The 21,460-nt window shown below is 42.1% G+C and overlaps 1 protein-coding gene across 3 annotated transcripts in view; it reads left to right on the forward strand.

The window, feature by feature from the left end:
* The window catches only part of LOC121199047 (speckle type BTB/POZ protein), an 89,787-nt gene that overhangs the window by 47,172 nt on the left and 21,155 nt on the right, over nt 1-21,460 (forward strand). For all 3 annotated transcript variants that reach the window (XR_005896399.1, XR_005896400.1, XM_041063497.1), the window contains exons 7-10: nt 12,610-12,787; nt 17,010-17,065; nt 19,832-19,954; nt 21,115-21,257. Coding sequence is in view for 1 of the 3 variants with exons in the window: in XM_041063497.1 (XP_040919431.1) it covers nt 12,610-12,787; nt 17,010-17,065; nt 19,832-19,954; nt 21,115-21,257 (500 nt within the window). In the remaining 2 variants the exon portion in view is untranslated. The remainder of the gene's footprint in view (nt 1-12,609; nt 12,788-17,009; nt 17,066-19,831; nt 19,955-21,114; nt 21,258-21,460) is intronic.

Genomic DNA, 21,460 nt, shown 5'->3' on the forward strand with positions numbered 1-21,460 from the left:
CAGGCTGCACAAATGATAATCCTGATTATATTGCTGGATCAAAATTATTATTCATCACAAGAGATATTTCAACATTGCAGACAAATGTAGACATCTACGATTAACCTTTAAAACCACATTTGTGATGTTGGATCATCCTTGTGTTTACATTAGTAGAACTATTTGGATTACCCCAGAATATATCATTTTAATAAAATCTTAAAATAATGAATGCTGTTGAAATATCTAAATTTCTTGTTTGTATTGGTGGTTGTGCCTTGGAGTGATCACAACTGTAATTCCTGTTTCACTCATCTTTTTATTCAACACTACTGCTCATTGTATGTCCCTGTTAGTGAATAATGTATGTTTTTATTGGTACTACATAGCCTCTGGGTTTAGATCTCTCTCTCATCACTAACATACAAGCTGATTGTCATTCACCCTGCGTGGTGTCTTGGCTCCGATGCCTCGGATCCAAAGCTGGCTGCTGCTCCTCATCGAAAATTCCCTTGTTGTTTTTCGGCTGTAACACAGGGGGCAGCAGAGGTCAACTGTCCTCTCGCTCGTTCCCCTCTGCTCCTCGTAATGGAGCCAGGGAGCAGAGAAGAGGTTAAACTTTCTGGATATGTTAATGCCTTAGTTGTAATGCATGCACCCATAAATGTTTAAAAAGCATGGCAGTGGCTGTTTAAAACAATTCTAATTAACCCTGCGGGTATGGAGGAGAGCATGTCTTAAAGTTTTCCCTTTTAGTAGTGGAGCAATGAGCAAGTCTGTTTAAAGTGTTTCCAAACTGGGCTTATTGACAGAGGGATAGGAGGGGCAGTGCTGCTTCTCCAGAGCCGTGTGGGATGGGGGGTAGAGTTGTCTCTGTGTGTGTGTGTGTGTGTGTGTGTGTAGGAATACCTTATGCATATATTGTGTGTGTTTGTGCAGGCATGTCTCGTTGGGACGTAATTTTGAGGATGAGACTGTTTGCTGGAGAGAATGAGCTGGAAGATAGAAGGATTTGTAGAGTCCTCTTATCTAGTCCTCTGAAGGGGAGGAGGTAGGGTTGTTGGTTCAACTCCTCGGTGGCCACTTCCTCCCCCGTAAAGATCTGCTCTGCTGTGGTAATTAGCCGGCTCTGCTGATGTACAAGCAAGGCAAGGCAAACCTGATTTATATAACGCATTTTATACACGAGCAAAAATCAATGCGCTTAATATAAAAACTGTGTACAACCGAAAAGGATTAAACGAAAGAAGAAAGTAGATAAATAAAAAAGGCGAAGAACATTTTCTCTATTTTCTGAGATTTAAAAGTAGTCTCAGGTCCTACGGTCCTAAGTTTTCACCAGCTGTGTGTGTGGCATAATAACTAAGCTCTACCATTTTTTTTAAAGTCAGGGAATATTTAGCACAACGGCACCAGGTGACCTAAGAGGTCTATAGAGTTCACATTGTTAAATAAAGTCAGAGATGTGATATACTGTATAGACAGACAGCACTATTTTAAAATCAATTCTAAAACATAGTGGAAGGCAGCGTGCTGGCCGTCTGGAAGTGGTATGTTTTGTGCAGAAAATGATGAGATTGCCAGTAGTGAGGTCTGACAGCGTTTTCCACGAACACGTGGAGAGGACGGTTGGCGGCGCTGGTTGATGAGAGGGGTATGGCGGGCGGATGGTGGTGAGAAAGTGCGGAGCGGGTGTTTGAATCTCTTTTCCTGGTCTTTTTCCATGTGAAAGTGAAGCCCAGTGTTTACCGTCAGAGACCTGGCTCCGCTTTCGTCCAGATGGTCCCGTCCTGCATCTGAGAGAACCCCATCGCCCTCGAGCCCAGCTCTCTCCCTCTTCTCTCTTCTCTCATCTCATGCACTTCCTCTTTTTCCCCTCCATCTTATCTCTCATTCAGACCCAATCTCCTCCTCCTCTTTTCCCTTTTCCTTTCATCTCTTGCTGCCTCCCACTTTGAGCATCACAGTTTCTTATTTTTTTCCCCCTCACTCTACCCTCTCCCTCTCCCCCATGTCCCTTGTCTCCCCCTCCTGCTCAGCCTCTCTACTTTTGCTTCCTCCCTCTTTGCCCTCCTTCGTCACCCGTCTTTCTTCCTCTGTGTAGTAGAGTGTCAGAGGCAAAAAAGGCTATGAGGAAAGGCCAGATCACTGTGGGAGGGGGATACTGGCTCAACCTCTCCTCCTGACCCTTGGTCCCTGTGCTTGGTTCACTTGCCTCTGGAAACATTAGTAATTCAAATTTAGCACGGGGAATCTGGCTATATGTCATGTCAGAGAGGGCCTGAACAACACCAGCTGCCACTCTCTCTCTCTCTTTGTCTCTCTCTCTCTCTCTCTCTCCATCTCTCTTTCTCTCTCCGTCCCTGCCAAAGCGCTGTAGACACCTGCAGGTATTTAATGAGGAGATAGCTCCCATTAAAGGTGCTGCGCTGGCTGTCAAAAAAGAGCATAAGGGACAGAGAGAGATAAAGAAGAAGGGGAAGGAGGCACAGTGGGAAGAGATTGAAGGAAAGGCCCTTTTCAGGGAAAGTGGGCATGCTGGGTGGCATTGAGCCAGGGGGTAAAGAACAGACAAAGAAGAAAAATAAAGATTATACAGGATAAAAAAGGTGTTTTAGATTTGATTTTGTTAGAGAACAAATGTTTTCATGGGGATGGGAAGTGTTTTTACCTTCTTCTCTCATTCCTCCTCTAATGAGACACAGAGGTAAAGGAGGTTAAATCCTCCGTCTCTTAACCTCACCTCCCTCTTTCTCTGTCAGCGCTGCAGGTAACCTCTTGCTCTAAGGTCAGACCGGTGCTATATACAGCTCTTCATGCTATAGATAATGCAGAGGCTCTGAAAGTTTTCCATACACCAGACACACACACGTGGGGTCCTGTGGCTTCTGGAAAATCTCAACAACTCTGTGCCGTCGTGATTTGCCTGCAGGCAGAGTCGTGTTGACTGACACTGTAAGGGCTGATGCTCTGGAAGTCTGTTTTGATTGACTAAAGGGAAAGGAAGGGGTTGTTTTGGAAAGGAGAAGTTTGTGGTGAAACTTATCTGTCAGTCATGTTAAATTGGCTGCTGAAAAAGCAGAGGAACACAGTGGTCCACCTTTAGTCAGCCAGAGGTAGAGTCAAAGAGCTACTGCTGCTGGACACATCTGCTTTATTTTACTGAGGAGGCCGTCTCTTCCTCTCCGGTCTGCTGTGGCTTCAGGAGCAACATGCGGGACAAACGGATTTCCTCTGTATTCATCATGCAGACACAACACACGGCATAAATTACAAGTCTGCTTTAGCCGTTGATCAGGAGCATCAGGTGCACCTTTTCTGTCTTTACATCACGATCAGGTTCAGAAGGTGCTTCCTCATTTGCGTTATGTACTGATATATTATTTTGCAGGTAGGGACTCATGTTGGCCTTGTATTAGAAATTGCATATTGAGTCATAATTGCTGCCAAAGGTTGACTGATGACAAGAGGTGACCATTCAGTGGTGGGAGATCACACATGATGAGTGGTTAGGAGACGTATCTTTTGCTCTTTTATGGCCACACAAAGGTTTTAATACTGCATTTTTCTTTGCTAAATTGTGGCCGAGTGTATTAAAGCTGTCAAATCTTGAATGGATGAATGTAATTTTGAAAGGGGAAAAAAAAAATTTGTAATTTGGCAACAGGAATAAAATGAGTGATCTAAATATCTGTTTGAAAAGCAGCATTCAAGTTTAACAGCCAAACTGGAAGCCATTGATTTTTTTTTTTTTTTTTTTATTCTTTCATCTACAATCAGGCTGAATATTTCTTCCCTACGACACAACGATTCATTCCAGAGTATACAGAGGAAGAATAACAGTTGATGATGACTGGATTGGCATTGATTATATTCTTGTTCTATTCAAGTTGTGAACACTTGTGAGATTGAGAACTAACTACATATTTGGCTGCTGCTTGATTTACACATAAATTTAGTAATGGGGGGAGATGAAGGCAGTTTTCTTTTTTTTTTTTCAGGTTCTGTGAACATCACTGTGCTAGTGTGTGGAGAAACTGTGGTTTTTCATTTGCTGATACAGGTTTATTAAGGAAGTTAGAACATCTCTATCTTCGGTAATGTTCCAGATGAATTATGACAAATGTCAAATGGCATGTACTCAGAACATAACACATAAATGTACATTATTACAGTCAGTACTTTTTGGAGGAAACAGTACCTCCTCATTTGCAGTGGTAATTGTGATGTGTGGGGCAGAACAGGAGGCAAAAAGCTGTTCTCATGCGTGCTTAGCTGTTATTAATGTACTGTATGGTAACCAGTCATGCGGGCTTATGCATCTCTGTGTGAGGCACGAAAGGGTGATGAGTGCTTGTGTGAGGATTGGAGCCTGCATGTGCAAATTGGAAGATGAGCCAGTGTGTTTCCCTTGATTGGTTTACCTTCTGCACATAGCAGAAGCCATTTACTGTAATTCACTGCGGCTGGTGTCTTGGCCACTGCTGGCCGGTCGGAGGTCTTCTCTTTAAGGCTCCTTCGCCGCGTCCCTCCTGGGGTGAGGTGGAGGTGGGAGAATAAATGAGTGGGGTGCTGATGTTCAGCTGTTTCCTCCTCTTCCTCGTGGTGTTAGTGCGGCTTGCCTCTCCTGTCGGTGGGTAAGCACTTTGCCGGGTGACAGCACCCATCCTTCACAGGGCCCTGCCATATGCTGTGCTGCTGTCAGAGGAGACGACTGCAGATGCTCCAGCTGCTCCCTCCCTGCACACAGAACAGCACACACACACGCACATGCGCGCACACACACACGCACACAGCTCTCAGAACAGGATAAAGAGGCAGAGGTGGGAAGAGACACAGGGAGGAAGGGGTGAGGGAGAAAGCATTAACAGAGGTCTGGGTTTGTGTAGGCAAAAACAATCCTTCATTTGTGGAAAGGGGAGGTAAAATATATTTTTATTCTGTTTCTGCCCAAAATAGAAAAGGACGAAAAAGTGAAAAGGTAAAATCAGTTGGATCATTTAAAAAGGGGACTGGAGATCTAATCAAAGAGATGGAAATGAGAATTCTGATTGGGGGCATGTTACAGGGACAGAATGGGCGAACAGAGTGCGAACTTGATCCTTCTCTTGCTGTGGGATTTTCACTGTGATTGCTTGTTGGCACCCATTTTTGAGCCATAACGGATCCTTTAATTGATAGTGCCTTTGCGACACTTTTGCACCAACACCAAATCAACAGGTCTTTTATATCCCTTCAAAAGCCCTTTGCTTCTGCCAGAGTAAAGACACCAGAAACTGAACAAACACGCAACTTTTCCTGCTTATTTATTTATTTTCTTTGTTCAAACATTTCCTTCAAGCACTTTAGATCAGGCCTCAGAGTCTCAAAGCTATCACTTTAGTGTCTGTGATCTTCCAGCAGAGAAAACAAAACTGCTTAAAAAGAGACCCAAATGGCTGGTGCTCGCAGACGGCATACAGAGGCTCGTGCTCGCTGCCAGTGGTAACACTGAGTGTACGTGTGTGTATGGTAAGCCCGTGTTTGAGAGCCTGTGACTGTGCGCATGTGTTGTTGTTGTTTCTGGCCAATGTTGCTGGCCAGAAACAACACACTTGGCTGTGAGTCGGGGGCGCAGGCCACGCCGCTCGTTCAGCAGCTTGACTTCAAATCATGCATGAAATATGCCTCTGTCTGTGCAGATTCACCCAAATACCTCTGTGTCAATAGTGAGCCGACCTGCCTGCCTACGGGCTGAGCCACTGAGGTGCGAACAGCTGTGTCCCTCTACACGGCAAATGAAATGACCACTGTCACGCATGAGCAGGTACATACAGCGGCGTGATCGCTTAAGACAGGAGTAAATTTGAGTAAAGAATTGCGACTGTCAAGTTAAAGTTTTCAGGTCTCAGCAGAAAGTACTGAGACTCAACAAGTTGTTTAAAGTTCTAATCCCTGATTTGGTGACACCCGTGGTTACTCATGGTAACAGCAAGTGTGGTTTCATACGGCACTTCTCCTTTGTCAGGAATATAACAGACCAGCAGCTGTTTTGTCAGCTTCACATTTTTTAAATAAAGAATTTAGTCAATAATTGCCACCACAGTGCATGGCACGTGGGATATGTCGTCAGTCTGTTGTCTGAAACCTCATACTTACGTACCATACAGGTACTGTATGGAGCCATAAACCAAAAATAGTGCTGCCTACAAAGTTTTGCTCTGTCTGTTGTCTGTGTTAATAATAATTTGTTTGACCTGTAGTTTAATTTGTGGTGTTTTTGTGGTGATCACTCAGTGTCCTCAGTGTTTGATTTGTGGCGTGCTGCTCTTTGTCTACTCTGGTATGGTGTCTACAGCGGCTCAGACTAAGTACCCAGTGGTTAGAGGTTAGTTTTGTTTCTTCCTCAGTTTTTTTCCAAACAAACCAGTAATATAAAACTAATTTCCTTTTGTGCACCAAAGAAAAGACTGAGTAAACACTACGTTGTCAGAGCAGCAAAAATAAGGGTTGAATAAGGAGACTGAAAAACAATAATTATTTACTTGGATAAAATGAATAGGCTGTAATTAAAAGTGAGGTTCTACCTATTGTCTTCCTGCAAATTAAAGTGTTTATTTTTAAATTTTGTTTAATAGCTTTGGGATTTGGGGCTGTGGTCATTTAATGGTGTCAGGACCAAATCAGATTTTGTTATTTTTCTCAGTTTTAATAAGTTCGGTGACCTGTAGCAGCTGCCGGGGAGCTGCTAACTCCGATGCCTGTATCAGACTCCTCAGTCTCTGAACTAAAATATCCTGTCACTGCTCTGTGTGTTTTTGATTTTTGTGAGAAATGAATAAGAAAGGGAGAGGGAGAAAGAGAGCGCGAAAGAGTGCGTCTGTGACATCAAGCCTGTTTACTCTGGCTGGCTGTAGAGTGGAGGGCGAGTCGTGCATTATAAAAGCTGGTGATGAGCTCTGTGCTTGGCGCTTCAGACAACTGGATCACAGATATATTAAGCCAGTGTAGATGAAAAGTGTGTGCACACTGTGTGTATATATATATATATATGGTTTTAATGAAAACTGGTCACAATTTTCTCATTCCTCGGATGAAATAGATCATAGACGTGTGGATTTCATGTTAGGAAGTGTTTTTCATATGTATGCTGTGCATCTGGTGTAGAATCTTTCTCCAGGGCCAGTGAGAGAGCTGTTGTTGCACTGATTTGCTCTGTTGGATTTAAAAATTGAAAATACAGTGTAGAGTAAAAGAGCAGAGTGATAACCTGTCAACAACAAAGTATAACCCGCACGACAGTAGCGCTGATACTACAACAGCAAAAAACTGAATGAAAGAGAAGTAGTGATTTCACCAAAAAAAAAAAAAAAGATTTTAAATAAAAAAAAAAACCAGATATTTAAAATAGTAACACTGGCCTTCAGCAAGTGTACAATGGACTTGCAGTTGAGAGTCTGAGTGCAGAGAATCAGGTTGTATTTTCAATGCCATTTAATATTTTTTTCAAATGAGGGCTTTTGTCGGCCTTTCATCAGCTGCTGCACTTGACCTTGCAGACATTTAGCTGAAATTTGTTTATCAAACGTTAGTCTATCAGTGTTATGTATATATGTAATAATAATAAGGCCAAGTCACCCAACCTCTGTCAGCAGAGCTGGGCAGGGTTCATTTTTTTTGTGGAAAGATTGGTCCTCTGTCTAATATTGAGTTAGAATGCTTTAAAGTTGCTCAAATTTGATCACCATGTGTTGACAGTCATGAAAATATGGTGTTAAGGGGGACTGGAAGAAACTTACATTTGGGATTGACAAATCTTGACAGTTTTATGGAGCGAGTAGAAATATGCATTCATACTGACTGCTGTCTAGTTACCCATAAAGTCGGCAGCAGCCTGTCCCAAATCAGGTCAGTCAAACTATGCAGTGTGCAAATTCAAATAATGGTCATAGAAATGATCAACAGCTGATTTAACAAGAAGGAAAGATGTAGGAAATTATCCTAAAAAGAAAACAGTTGGGTTTTCATACAGTTGCAGCAAGTGGTGTGGTGTCATATGAGGATATGTGTGTCTGCGTGTGTGGGGGGTGGGGGTTCATGAGGTGAGTGTATGCATGTGTCTGTTTGTGTCCCTGATCTCTGTCCGTGTTTACGTGTTTGGAGAATACACAGGACTGACTGAAAAATGAGACTAGGGAGGTAAAAGAACAAGTGTTCCATAACTTAATAAATTTCATTTGATTTGCTTTTTTTTCTTTTTCAAACTATTTCACGCGTGGCAAAACACTGTAAATCCATAAACAAACACATAAACAGGCAGAAAAAGATTGATGCATTATGAATAAATCATCTGGGTACCGAAACTCAATATTAACTCTGCGTTGCCTGGAGGTTTGAGAGGGAGCTTACGACAGATCCATCTTGATGTCTGAGGAACTAACTGGGAGGCAAGCGCGTTAGTAAGTACTTATCCTGGGAACTTAATTACCAAAACAAATGATGATTGTGGTGATTCAGCTGCAATGATTCTTCATTACAGTTATTCTTTACCTAGGGTTGTATACAGAATGTGCTTCTGCTGGCATCATCGTCATTAACACCGCTGGGGATTAAATAAAAGTCAGTCGGTCGGTCATTCAGATAGCTGGTCAGTTCAACACTTTCAAGAAAAGCAAGGAGCCCTCACCAATGCTGGATTACCATGAAATTTATCAAGGATATTTAAAGTCCCCAATGGATGATGCATAATGACTTTAGCGAGCCATTGCTTGGAATTTTAAACTTGTAATGACAGAATTTTCATGAAATCTGCTGTGAAAATTTGTCCCCACAGAAGGAACCCTAATATTTTTGGTGTTTACATCCACATCTCCTGCTGTACCACCATTAAGCCAAAATTTCCACCGTAATGCAAGACTTACCAAACTCACCGACTCTGGTGAACTGCAGATTAGCCTGTAAAATCTGCACTTTGGATAAAAGCTCAGCCAACAGGAAGATTGCCAAACACATTCATACTTCCTATGGGGGGAAAAACCTTTGGATTTTCACCAGCCCTCTTCTCTTAACAACAATAGTGGTCATGATTAAAAGATGCGACATTTATTAGGAAAATAGTTTTTCTAGGGGGCACAGTGTCTTTTAGATTTTTGTCATCCAGTAATGCAATGGTAGATGGGTGGATAAAACTCTACTAAATCAGAAGGCAAGCAAACATCAGTACTAAAAACACAAGTAAATACTTTAGGGACCGTTTTATTTAAAATATGCTAATTTAAAATGAGCTGTTCATCTCACTTGCTACAATAAATTAACATCTTAAATTTCAGTTATGTTTGCCAGTTTCAAGCGTATGTTAATCAACTACATCTCTGTCCATGTGTCCAGTATGAGGAGGAGTGTTTGGAGGAGGAGGAGGAGGATGCAAGGAGAAAGAGGAGAAGGTTGACAATAACTGAAGATGACAGCTAATGGCGTGAAGACTGTCAGGGCAGCCAGTGTGTCTAAATAACCAGGTGCTGCGATTTAGTTTCTGCCTGGTTAAACAGTGGAATAATTGGTCAAGTTAGCCAGTAATTAGACCGGCTCTACCACGCTGCGTCTGAGGGCCCAGCGATGGCTCTGCCATGCTAATTGGGCTATTTATACCAAGACACATTGACCAGGCTCACTGGCTTCCTTTCCAATTCGCTTTTCAGCACTTGTTTATTTTTCAGTGTGTACTGAGGACACAGGACTGGACTCGTCACCCTCCTCCTCCTTCTCCTCCTCGTCCTCCTCCTCCTTTTCTAAAGCCATTTTTCATTCCAACTTGAGCTCACTGAACTTCTGTCCTCTGCCCTCTGTCTCTTTGTCCATCTGTCTGTCTCTCTCCTCTGTTTTTCTCTCACTGTTGTTTTTACTCCCTCTCTTCCCTTATGCACAGCAGCTCCCTCTCTCCCAGGCTTTCTGTATTGCTAATCAGTGTTTTATGAATGCCAGTGTCTGTGCGCGGGAGTGTGTCTTCGTCATGTGAGTGTGTGTGTGTGAGTGTGTGTGTGAGCATTCCTCTGTGAGTGTGTGGAGATGGATGTACGTCAGTCAGTCAGACCTGCATCCTCCTGGAGCGTGATTAATAGAGCCAGCTGTGGAAACCAGACTGTCGCACACATACTCTCTCTCTCTCTCTCTCTCTCAAACACACACATACAGGCATGTACTTCTGTCTTTGTGAGGACACTCACTGACACAGTGCATTCGATAGCCCCCTTAGCCTAACCCTAACCATCACAGCTAAATGCCTAACCTGAAGCCTAAAATCAAGTCTTAACCCTCAGTCAGCCCTTTGAAGCTGTGTCAGAAAGTAAGGACCAACCATGTCCTCACTTTCCCAAAAATGTCCTCACTCTGGTTTATAACTGCAAATTGGTCCTCACAAAGATGGAAGTACAATACACACACACACAGAGGAATACTTTGAATGCTCCTTTCTTCAGAAAAGTCACATTTTCGTCTCACTGTAATTTCTGCTCCAGAAATGAGCTGCTGCTTATGAGAGGCCATCTCCGACTGTAGATCCCTCCAATAGCTCGCTCACACCTCTGTCCCTCTTTGTGTGTGATGGCCTCTCTCGATTCTGTCTGTCCGTCGCTTGATATCTCTGCATCTGTATTCTCTCTGCCTTTTATTATTCCTATATCTTCCCCTCTCCTCCTTATTCTCACTCTCCTCTTCTGTTTTATTATCTTTCCCTTCCCCTTTCTCTCTGTCTTTCTGTCCCCTTCAGGCTAACCCTCAAACCTCCATCAGGAGCAAACAAGGCTCCTTGACATTCAATTTCCTGCTTGCCACGCACTTCTCTATTGTATGCGCTTCTCCTCCTTTTCTAGGACTCTTTTTGTGTGAGTTGAATAGGTGGATGGATGTGGCATTGGACAAATGGGCAGGCAGAAGGATGGATGGGATGGATGAAGAAGGAACTTGGCTGTTTTATTTTTTTTTGGGGGGGTGGCGGTGGTTTGGGTGTCAGCCTCCCTGACTAAAGCTTTAACAGCAAGGTCACTTTGCAGGGATGCTGTGGGGACTGTACTGAGTGATTTTTCTGGTGTTACCTGGTGTTACCTCTTACCAAACTTAACTGTTTGATAATGTAATAAAATGTCTTGTAATAATGTAAGAACATCTTAACAGACAATTTTAAAATACATCAGGATTATGCTTAGGCTGTCAAATCGCATCAGGAGACAGTATATGTTTTGTGTCAGTTTGGTTTGTCACATGACTCTGAATACTACAGTACCCATCAGCCTCAGCAGTCAGTGTTATTATGAAGAACAGCAACCAGCTGCAAAGTCTCTTTGAGTTTACTCATCTTTAGAGCCATCTATTTGTGTCAGCTTGGTTTAAGAAAAAATCTGCTGCTGTTTAATCAAACATCTGTGTTTGGTTTAATTTTAAAGTAAATCTCTCAGGGTCGTGGGTTTGAGCCCCACTGGCGGCGGCACCGCCTCCCATGGGCCCACCCACTAAGTCTGAGCAACTTTTTATAAATGCTGTTTTACAATGAGCCATGACTGGACTCCAATATTGAAGCCGCTGCATCTATTTATCAGCACCAATGTATACCTGCATAACATAATTTTCTTTTCCATTGAACCAGAAACTTTTCAATAAAGATGCTCATTGTTTGTACTGAGGAATCGACTGTGAGAAAGAACATCATGTCCATCTAAGAAATTGAAATACTTGAACAGAACATCGTCAAACATTGTTCACGGCAAAATTACGAGGACGTTTACTTCAGGAACCTTCGATCACTTAGTGCAGCCCTCTGTGCTTCAGTGCTCTGTTGATGCTAAACATCAGGGAATACTCTGGATTTTTTTTTCAGTAATGCTTTTCCATATTATGCCTTTATTACAAATGTAATAATTATAAACCACATTCTCAACCAGGCGATAGATAACTTATTTATTGTTTGACTAGTTGGCACAGCGAGCACATAGAAAACTGCAAGTCAGTCAAACCAGGCGGTCGGAAATTGCTTAGCAATTAGTGTGTGTGTGTGTGTGTGTGTGTGTGTGTGGGGGGGGGGGGGGGGGGGGGGGTATGTGGGTGTGTGTTTGTGCTCGTGAGCCCGCTCGTGTGTGCGTGTTTGCAGTGAGTCCTGTTGAGAGATAAATGAGTCTGGTTGACATTGTCTGGAACAGGTGGTGAAGTCAGCAGGGAAGACGTACAGACAACTCTGATGCATACGCACAAACAGACACACACATGCAATCACACACACACACACGCACTCACACACTCAATTTGACTTCAATGCCGATTTTCTGGCTTGTTTGAGAGTGTAGCCGGTCTGATTGGATAAAGAAGCAAGAATAGGTTGTCTTTGAATAGCCCCCATATTGAGTGGCTGATGTATTGATTACAGAGGCAGAGAACCCCCCATTAATCATTCACAGCATGTTTGATTGACTGATTTATTGTCTTTTTATGAACATTACATGCTATTTATTAGTCTCTGTGTGAACCAGTGAGTGTGTTAAAGAAGCAGCTCAGCCTAGAATTATAACTCTGAGGACATTAAAACCACAACATGCAGACCAGTTAATAATACAAATGAACTGGTGAATTATACACATACATGTCTGCATGTGTGTGTGTTCCCAGGTGAGCGTGGTGCAGGACTCTGTGAACATCTCGGGCCAGAACACAATGAACATGGTGAAGGTTCCTGACTGCAGGCTGGCCGAGGAGCTCGGAGATTTGTGGGAAAACTCCAGGTTCACCGACTGCTCCCTGTGTGTCGCTGGCCAAAAATTCCAGGCGCACAAAGCCATCTTGGCAGGTGAGGATGTCCTTTCCCTCGTCACACCTTGAATAGGAGATGGATACAAGCTTTATACTTAGCATTCAGGTGATAAAAACCACTTGCAAACTTAGTGTTAGGCAACAGACTTTGTGTTTACGGATTTTTATGAAAATAAAATACTTTTAATCCAGTCCAAGAATGTTCAACTTACAGAGCTGTGAAACGGAAACAAATCCTCACATTATGTTTTTCTAGATGAATTACTAAAACTAATGTGTTGTGATCGTGGTAATTGCCGATTATGATTTTCAGTCATTTGACTAATTGATTTATTGACTAACCTAAAGGTTTTATTTGTCACATACACAAACAGCATGTGTATTGAAATGCAGGGTGGCATTCTCCTAAAGCTGTGCCAAAAGGCCAGTGTGCAATTAATAACGAGTAAGACAGAGTAAAAATGAAAATTAGAAAATAGAAATACTGTATAAAGGATAAAAGATGCCCTGATGTGTAGGTAGGCTAGGTAAATCCATATAAGCATGTTACAGTTGGTACATAATAATAGTGCTAACAGTTTTAGCACTAGATCACTTCCAAACTAATACATGAAGTGGAGTTTATGTTATTATTCATGGTGGAGTTTGGAGTTTGATTTCGGAGTTTTAGTTTCGGTCTAAATGCTATGTCAGATGCTTTTCCACTGTGACAAGATTTAAATTCCGGGGGAAATACTTCATCAAATTTTTAATTTTAATGAATAATTTCGCTTGCCACGGGGATGGTTAAATTTGAATACATTGAATATCAATACAGGAGTCATCTATTGACACCTTCAGCACCTGTGTGTCTTGTTTGGCCTTCAGGAATCCATACTGATCAAACACGGTTACGCAGACACTCGCACAAACAAACGTGATGCTTTCTGAACCACTTGTTGCACACACTGGCACCTTGATGACAGCCAGCATGAGACAGTGAAAAGTTTGAGGAAACTGGTGAACTGTGTGTCTCTGTGGAGACAAGGAGAGGCTGTTCATTATTGGATTTGTTGAAATGTGTGTGTGAGGAGCCATTTTAATTATGTGCTGCTGTGGTTTGGGGTCTTCCCCTCTCTCTCTCTCTCTCTGTTTCTCTCTCTCTCTCTCTCTCTCTCTCTCTCTCTCTCTCTCTCTGTTTCTCTCTCTGCTCTACTTGGTCCAGATGACGTCCCTCCTCCTCGTTATTCCCCCTCTCAGCCATTCCCGTGACAACTCTCCCGGCCGTTAATCGCCGTGGAGACGGACAGAGAGGGATCAAACGAAGGAGGGAGAGCAACTCAAATTGGCTCAACATTGCCCATGTGATCTTTATACCACCCAGTCATTCTTTCCCTCCCTCTCCCCTCTTTCCCTTTTACTTTCATGCTCCCTCTTCTTCATTCTTTCTTTTCCTTTGTTTTCCTCCTCCTTTCACTGTTCCCTTTCCTGTCTCTTGTCTTAAGTTTTCTCCACATGTCAAATATTCTTTATTTCTTTATCTCGTTCTCTCCTCTCAAATGTGGCTCAGTTCTCTTTACACCCCATCTCAGTCCACTGCTCTCCTCCTCTGACTTTCTCTCTCCTCTCCCTCCTTTCACTTTCTGTGACCCTCTCCCTCTCTCGCTCTCACTGTCTCTCTTTCTCTCTCGTCCGCCTCTTCCCTTTGTTGCTGCAGTATGAGCTCACCAGTGCTGAGCTGCACCACCACAGACTTATTGTAGGTTAGTCCCCGTAGTCCTACCTGGGCATTCAGGGTTAAGTCTGTTTTCGGTGCAGATATATGGGATACACTCTCTCTCTGTAAGCTAGATTCAGGATCAAAACATTAAGGAATAATGACACAAACCTTCGCTGACGTTCCCTGATGTGTGAAGAAAGGATTTGTACCAACATCATTTCCCAGTTTCCAACATATGACTCTGTCTTGCAGTTGTTTTGCAAGCTTTGTAATTGTAACTAATTAAAATTAACCAAGGACCTACAGCAAGTCTGGTTGTCTTTGACTTTTAGATATCCTGTAATCTGGACGACTGGAACTTCAAAGACGACCAAGCTCTTTTTAGTTCTCTGTTAATTAAATCATCAGTGCTGAGCTGTTTTCACAAATCGACTGTCCAAAAACCTACGTCGCCTGGCCAGCTTCCCTCGCCTCCCGTGTAAACAGAACACTTTACCCCTTCAGAGGAGAGAAGTGTGTAAAAGTTATTTTTTTAATGATTATTTAAGTGATCCCCTCAACAAATTTGACGATTGAATAGTTCATCAGTTCAACCATCAGTTCGATTTTTGAGTCAGTCATAAAATACAAGGAATCTGCACCTTTCTTACCTACAAATATCTCAATAACTAAATTGATTTACCTGAAAACATTCATAGAAATTTTACTTTTCATATCCGGTGTTTTTGCTTTTCTTCGGCTCCTAAAAAGTGAAAAAAGAACCAAAACTTTGGTTCTTTTTTAGGTTCAGAGGTTCAACTTTTGCCATTTTGTTCGTGGCCTAACCTTGTACATTACCCTGACTCTGAGCCACAGCATATGTTAAACACATTTATGAAAGCTGAATGCTGTGGGACAAGTGTTAGTTACCGTGTTGTTTATTTAGTTGAATATTATTACAGCATCTGCTGACATTTTAAGCACTGTGGTCCATTGTTAACTTAATCATTCACTTAATGACTCATGCCCACATTTTGCTTTTATTATCAGTATAATACTTATTTGTGGCTTGTGCACAGTTGATGGATGACACCATGTTTCCAAATGTGTAATTAAACGGGTAGCTAGCTCTGCAGGTAATAACTCTTTATTAAGTACTTAAATTGATTAGCATATCACTGACTTTGACACATACTTAATAATGTGTTAAACATTTGTTAAATTTTAATCAGTAGTTATTAGTGAACAGTAATATAAAGTGTTACCCGCTGAGCTCATCATCAAACAAAGTTAACCATATCAAAAGAAGACAACACTGTTTGATACGTGATTCTTAGTAAAAGGCCAAGCTCTAACCTTTGTAGAGACACATTCTTCCTCCGCTGGTAAACAACCGACTGGTAATCGAGTTCAGCCTCAGCTCCATCTGTGAGGTTCAGCCTCAGCTTATGCTGAAACTAACCACTGTCACGGCCGGGATGATAAGAGAGAAAATACACTGTGTCGTTGCCTTAAGCAGAACTACAGAGACAAGATATGGTGATTATTTTTAAGCATGCAGAATTATGATAGAGCAGTGATTTCGAGCAACAGAAATGGGACTGATTTATGTAATTCAAAGCGCTGCGGTTGGATCAGACATCTAGCAGCGTGGTCTGTGTTGGAGATTAAACCTGACCTCTCTAGCAGGGGTCACGTTTATGATAATAAACTTATTGTTTCTAGCTTTCAAAGCTTTGCTGTAAGTAATTGGTCACCTCATCTTTGTAGTGATCAAAACACAAATACTAGAATCATCCATGTGTCCCTGTTATATCAGTGGCTTCAGAACTTTGGAGTCATTATTTCTGATTTACTTGAACTTTATGTGTTTACTTTGAATATTGAAAAATCTAGGTGAAAATTGGATTATAAAAATACCATTTGCATTGCAAACACTTTGTTTGTAACTGTTTAAGCGTTTTCTTTTACTCTGAGGGACTTTGGTACATAATCAACAGCTTTTCTGCATTTTGTCTCCATTTGTACTCCTCATCTTCTGTAAATGGAAGCATAGTCTAAACTGGCCTTGTGTCAGGAGGATTTGTAAACTGCGGGGAACAGTTTTGGGTTTGTAGAGACACAGAAGCTGAGTGAAAATCAGTTTAAAGTATATTGTCTCATTTTAAAAACGGAGTGTACTTATTGGTCAAAATAAGCCTTATCAGTCCTTTATGCTACCATGTTAGAATAGTCTATGCTGAGTGGCAGCAGTTGACCATGTTATCAGAACAGTAAGACAGACCTTAATTAAAGCATATTGTATCAAATAAGCTCCAGTCAAGTCCGTCTATCAGCGTTAAACACTGGCTAAACACACCTGAGAGGTCGTCATGAGTCTGACAGAAGGACGGAGCTGCAGTCTACTTTTTGCACATAATGCTGCTGCTGCTGTCACTGCTGTCATTCATCCCCCTCACTCTGCTCTGACCCTGTGGCAGGCTGTTAACGGATATCAGAGACCTCACCATGTATCAACATTACACGCAATAACCAATCCTTCTCCCTGTCTTTTGTTTCTCTCTCTCTCTGTGTGTGGCAGCTCGCTCGCCGGTGTTCAGTGCCATGTTTGAGCACGAGATGGAGGAGAGTAAGAAGGTGAGTCGAGCATCGAGCACTTGACTCTGTTGTTCCTGTTCCCTCAGCGTGGAGCTGAAAGTCCAAATTCTAATCTTTCTCTCTGTTGCGTCAGGAAGTGCTCACCTCCCAAAAACTGTCTGTACGTGTTCCTTCATGTCTGGTTGACTGCGACTCTATTATCTGGTGTCCTTAAAACCACTATGTGCAGAATTTTTATGTGATTACTGGGACTTTGAAATTATTGTGAAGGCATAAGGTGTTGTTTGTAGACAAAATGAAACAATACCACTGAAAATTAAAAAAAGTCTGCTTTGCTTTCGGCTTAGTCATCTCACTGTTTCCAGGATGTTTGTGGTGGGAGGAGGAAATTGGTGTGTATTGCTTTCCAACATGGTACGTTTTTGGGGGCCATCCCCAGGGGTGCCTCAGTTTACAAGTTAGAAATTTTCAGGTTCAACATTGGAGCTACTCCGTACTGGGTAACTTGATACCAATATCAATATCTGAGAGAAATAAATCTAAAATATAAATATATATATATATTTATATAAATTATATCCCAGACAGTGTTTGTTTTTGATAATAAACCCACAAGCTAAATATTTCTAATAAGGATTTCCTCCTTTGGGACAACAGTGTAAACAAAGCAGGACATTTTACAGTCGAACAGTTCAACTTTAGTTAACTTCAGTGTGAAACTTTGCGTTGTTGAACAGTAGCAGGCTGACTTGACAGTCCTGACCTTTGAGTGAAGGGACAGACAGAGTCCAAAACGGAGGAAGAAACTGTAGCATAGTAGCTTTTATTTAACTTCCTCTCTCTCTCCATAAAAAGAGGAATGGTTTGCACACAGATAGGATCCAAGAGTTGATGGCACAAATACATCTTTTGAATGAAGTGTGTGAACTGGCTAACTGTCAGCAAGCTCATTAGCTGGCTTTTTGCCCCTTCAACAGCTTTATTGAATGAAATGATGTACAGTCCTCAGATTAAATGCCACAGGGGAGTAAAGAGCCCACTACATAAACAGAAAACAGAGAGCTTGGAGAGCTTTTGTGACTGAGTAGCTTGTATTTTCCCAGCTGGTTAGCCTGTTAGCAGTTAGCTCAGCAGCTACAGAAGTTTGCCAAGTAACCCTGTGAATAGTCACTGCGTCACAGTATGTTTGGAAGAGAATATTTCACAAAGACGTGGATGATTTCTGACATTGATTGACCTACATACTGTGTATCCCAGTGCTAATACACTGTATCTCTGATAAAGTTTATCTCTGTGGCTGAATGCATCGGCGTGTATTTCACCACTGCATGCAGTGAGCTCATCTTTGCGTTTCTTCATGTGTCCTCTGTGATGTTTATGTATGTTTTTTTTTCTTTCTCGTGTGTATATGTGTGTGTGTGATGCGGCGAGCCGTGGTGCCATAGTTGGCTGTGTTCGTATGGTAGGAGGTGGTGAGATTGAACCTTGGTGATTTAGCCGTCATGTCAGCGGAATATTGATGCCTGCACGGCTCGAATGGGGAAATTATAAAGCACAGAGCCAGGAAATGCATCTTAATTGCTGTTTAAGTGGGCGTCTTCATCAGAAAGAGAGAGAGAGGGTGAGCCACGTCCCTATACGATTCAGAAAAAAAACAGATAGATGGCTTAACACTCCTCTGCAGCACTCTATATAGGAGAGACAAATGAGCTCATAAAGAAACACTGTAATAGAGGACTGCTCTGTGAATAGAGGGGAGCTTCAGCTACTGTAACTACAGGAGTGTTTTCTATTTATGAGATACTGTTGAAAGCTCGCCTTCGCAATAGTCTTTAGTTTTTCTCATGTGACCTCCAATGTGGTTACGTGGTGCTATTTTCCCTTTTTTTATTTCGTTAACACTCCAACACACTCTCCTGTCAAAAATTAGCAGCATAAAATTCGTCAAGTTTTCATCATGTGTGTGAAACTCCCTCCTTCATCCCGAACAAACTGTAAAAGTAAGAAAACACAGGCTGTGATAGCGTTTTTCAATGAAGAATCTGAGGTTTTAGAAACACTGTGTTCGTGCAGAGTCTGTGCGTAAAATGGAGCTAATAGAAGATTCATGAATGTGTTTACGTGTGTTTTCTGAATTCCTGTAAAAGGGCACTGTAGCAGTTTTTGTGCCGTAAGCTCGACCCAGCTTCTTTCAGACTCTCCTTCCATTATTTCTCTGTGTGTTTATGTTGCCGTTGAGTGGTCAGAGTTGACACAAACGCACTAAGCTGTTGGTACACCCAACCTGACCCTGCTAAAACGCAGCTGGTCGCCGTGGTGACAATAAAGTACTGTTATAATTGGTTTACTGCTTTGTTCTGCCTCTCAGTGCGGAGGGAAAGGTTCAGGCTACCGTCAGTGTGCCAGCGTGCGATAAAGCCGACTTTGCTGGCTGGAGGCACTGTCAAGGAATGAATTTTCAGGAATCAGCTGAAAAGAATTAAATAAATGTACTAGAATGTAGTTTTGCTGAAACGTGTTCAGACTGTTCAGAGGATCCTTCAAGTTTTTTTTATTTTTTTTTTTTCTTATTTGGCACTTGGAAATTATTTTGTATCACGGCATGGCTGACTGTCCCTGTGTGTGTGCTAAACAAGGTGAGTGAGTTTAATTCAGGTAGGTTTTGGGATATACTCATAAAATAAAAAAGACTCTGCTGCCACGTGTGGTTTTGAAGAATCGTCAAAGCGTCTGTCTTTATCTTCTCTTGCCTTTTATTTCGTTAAACCCTCTGTGTATTCTCCGCTGTCCTCTCCTCCTGTTCAGAACCGTGTGGAGATAAATGACGTGGAGCCAGATGTCTTCAAAGAGATGATGTGCTTCATCTACACAGGCAAGGCCCCCAACCTGGACAAGATGGCTGATGACCTGCTGGCTGCAGCTGACAAGGTACAGAGAGTGTGTGCACGTGGATGAGTGTGCACCTGCTACCGTGTACATTTACACACAAGACAGTATGCATAATAATTTCTCCAAAAACATACCTGAGAAACACTACCTACCTACTGTGGGAGGTATAGACCACCTGTACCTAATGTTTTCAGGATTTCCTGTCTGTTCATCTAAACCCACATTTTACTCTTCTGCTTTTCTCTTTTTTTTCTGGTTTGCTCTCAGTGCTCTCAGTACTCAGTAGTTTTGGAACTTTTTTTTTTGTTAAAAGTATCACGCTGCTTGATTTGTATTTTTTGAAATTTTAATTGCTGACAGCAGATCTAGTCCAGTGTGTTGTGACTGAAACAGCCATTCGTTCACTTATTAAGTAACGCTGGGACATGCTGCCCGTGTTTTTAAAATAAAAAAATATTTATTTTTGAACAGGGTCTGCATCATGTTCAGAAATCGTCTGGTCTCTGAAACTATAGTGAGAAGTCTCAGTTTTATGTAAGGTTGTCAGTATGATGTCAACCTCAATATCAACAGATCTTTGCTGTGTCTCTAGATGACGTGTGGCAACACATCATACAACTGTTTTTCCTCATCTCACTTCTGTCCTCTCTCGAATGAAGAGTGTTTGATTGCAGTTCCAAATTAGCGTTTTCTCCAACCAGTATTCCAGTTACAGTAGCAGAAGACAGTGTCTTAAACAGCTCAGCACACGTCGTATTTTGTGTAAGTTCATTGATATTAACTGCTTTACATCATGAATGTGGGTAAAATACTCTACTAAATCGAAAAATTGCGGTGGCGTAAATTCCCCCCGTTGTCTCTGCTGATCTCTGACTCATCCTGAAGTGAGTATGAATATGAGAGAAGATTATTGTTCCTTGAAGTTTTGTAATCAAACTCAGTGGAAATAATTTTTTTACCTCTCAAGGGATCCACTTTTCCATCATCACTCCCCCTCAGTCTGCGTAACTGTCACTTTTCCTTCTCTAGGCCATATATTTTCTTATTCAATTTAGTCCTTGTTGCCGCTGCAGTGGAGTAATTCTGTGTTTCCATGTCATTACACAGTGTGACAACATTTGTTGGTGGCAGCATTGTTTAAGTAATTTAGTTTACCTGTTGTTTCCCCCTCGCTCTCTTGTTCTCTCTGTCTTTGGCAGTACGCTCTGGAGAGACTGAAGGTGATGTGTGAGGACGCTCTGTGCACGGGTCTGTCTGTGGAGAACGCCGCAGAGATCCTCATCCTCGCCGACCTGCACAGCGCCGACCAGCTCAAGACGCAGGCTGTGGACTTCATCAACTAGTGGGTCACGCGCCTGCGCTGAAACCAACCGTCTCACGAACTACTTCCGCACTTATGCAAACGTCTTTTTTTCTGTTTCACACACTCATACATTTTCGCTTTTCGTCAAAGGAAGTCATTAATTTCACTGAGAGCAATTTTTGTCTCCCAAGGACATTTAATTTAATCCCCAGATCAGACCATTTTGCTGCTGTAACATATTC

This window comes from Toxotes jaculatrix, chromosome 18 (genome assembly GCF_017976425.1).
Source record: "Toxotes jaculatrix isolate fToxJac2 chromosome 18, fToxJac2.pri, whole genome shotgun sequence".
NCBI classification, from domain to species: domain Eukaryota; kingdom Metazoa; phylum Chordata; class Actinopteri; family Toxotidae; genus Toxotes; species Toxotes jaculatrix.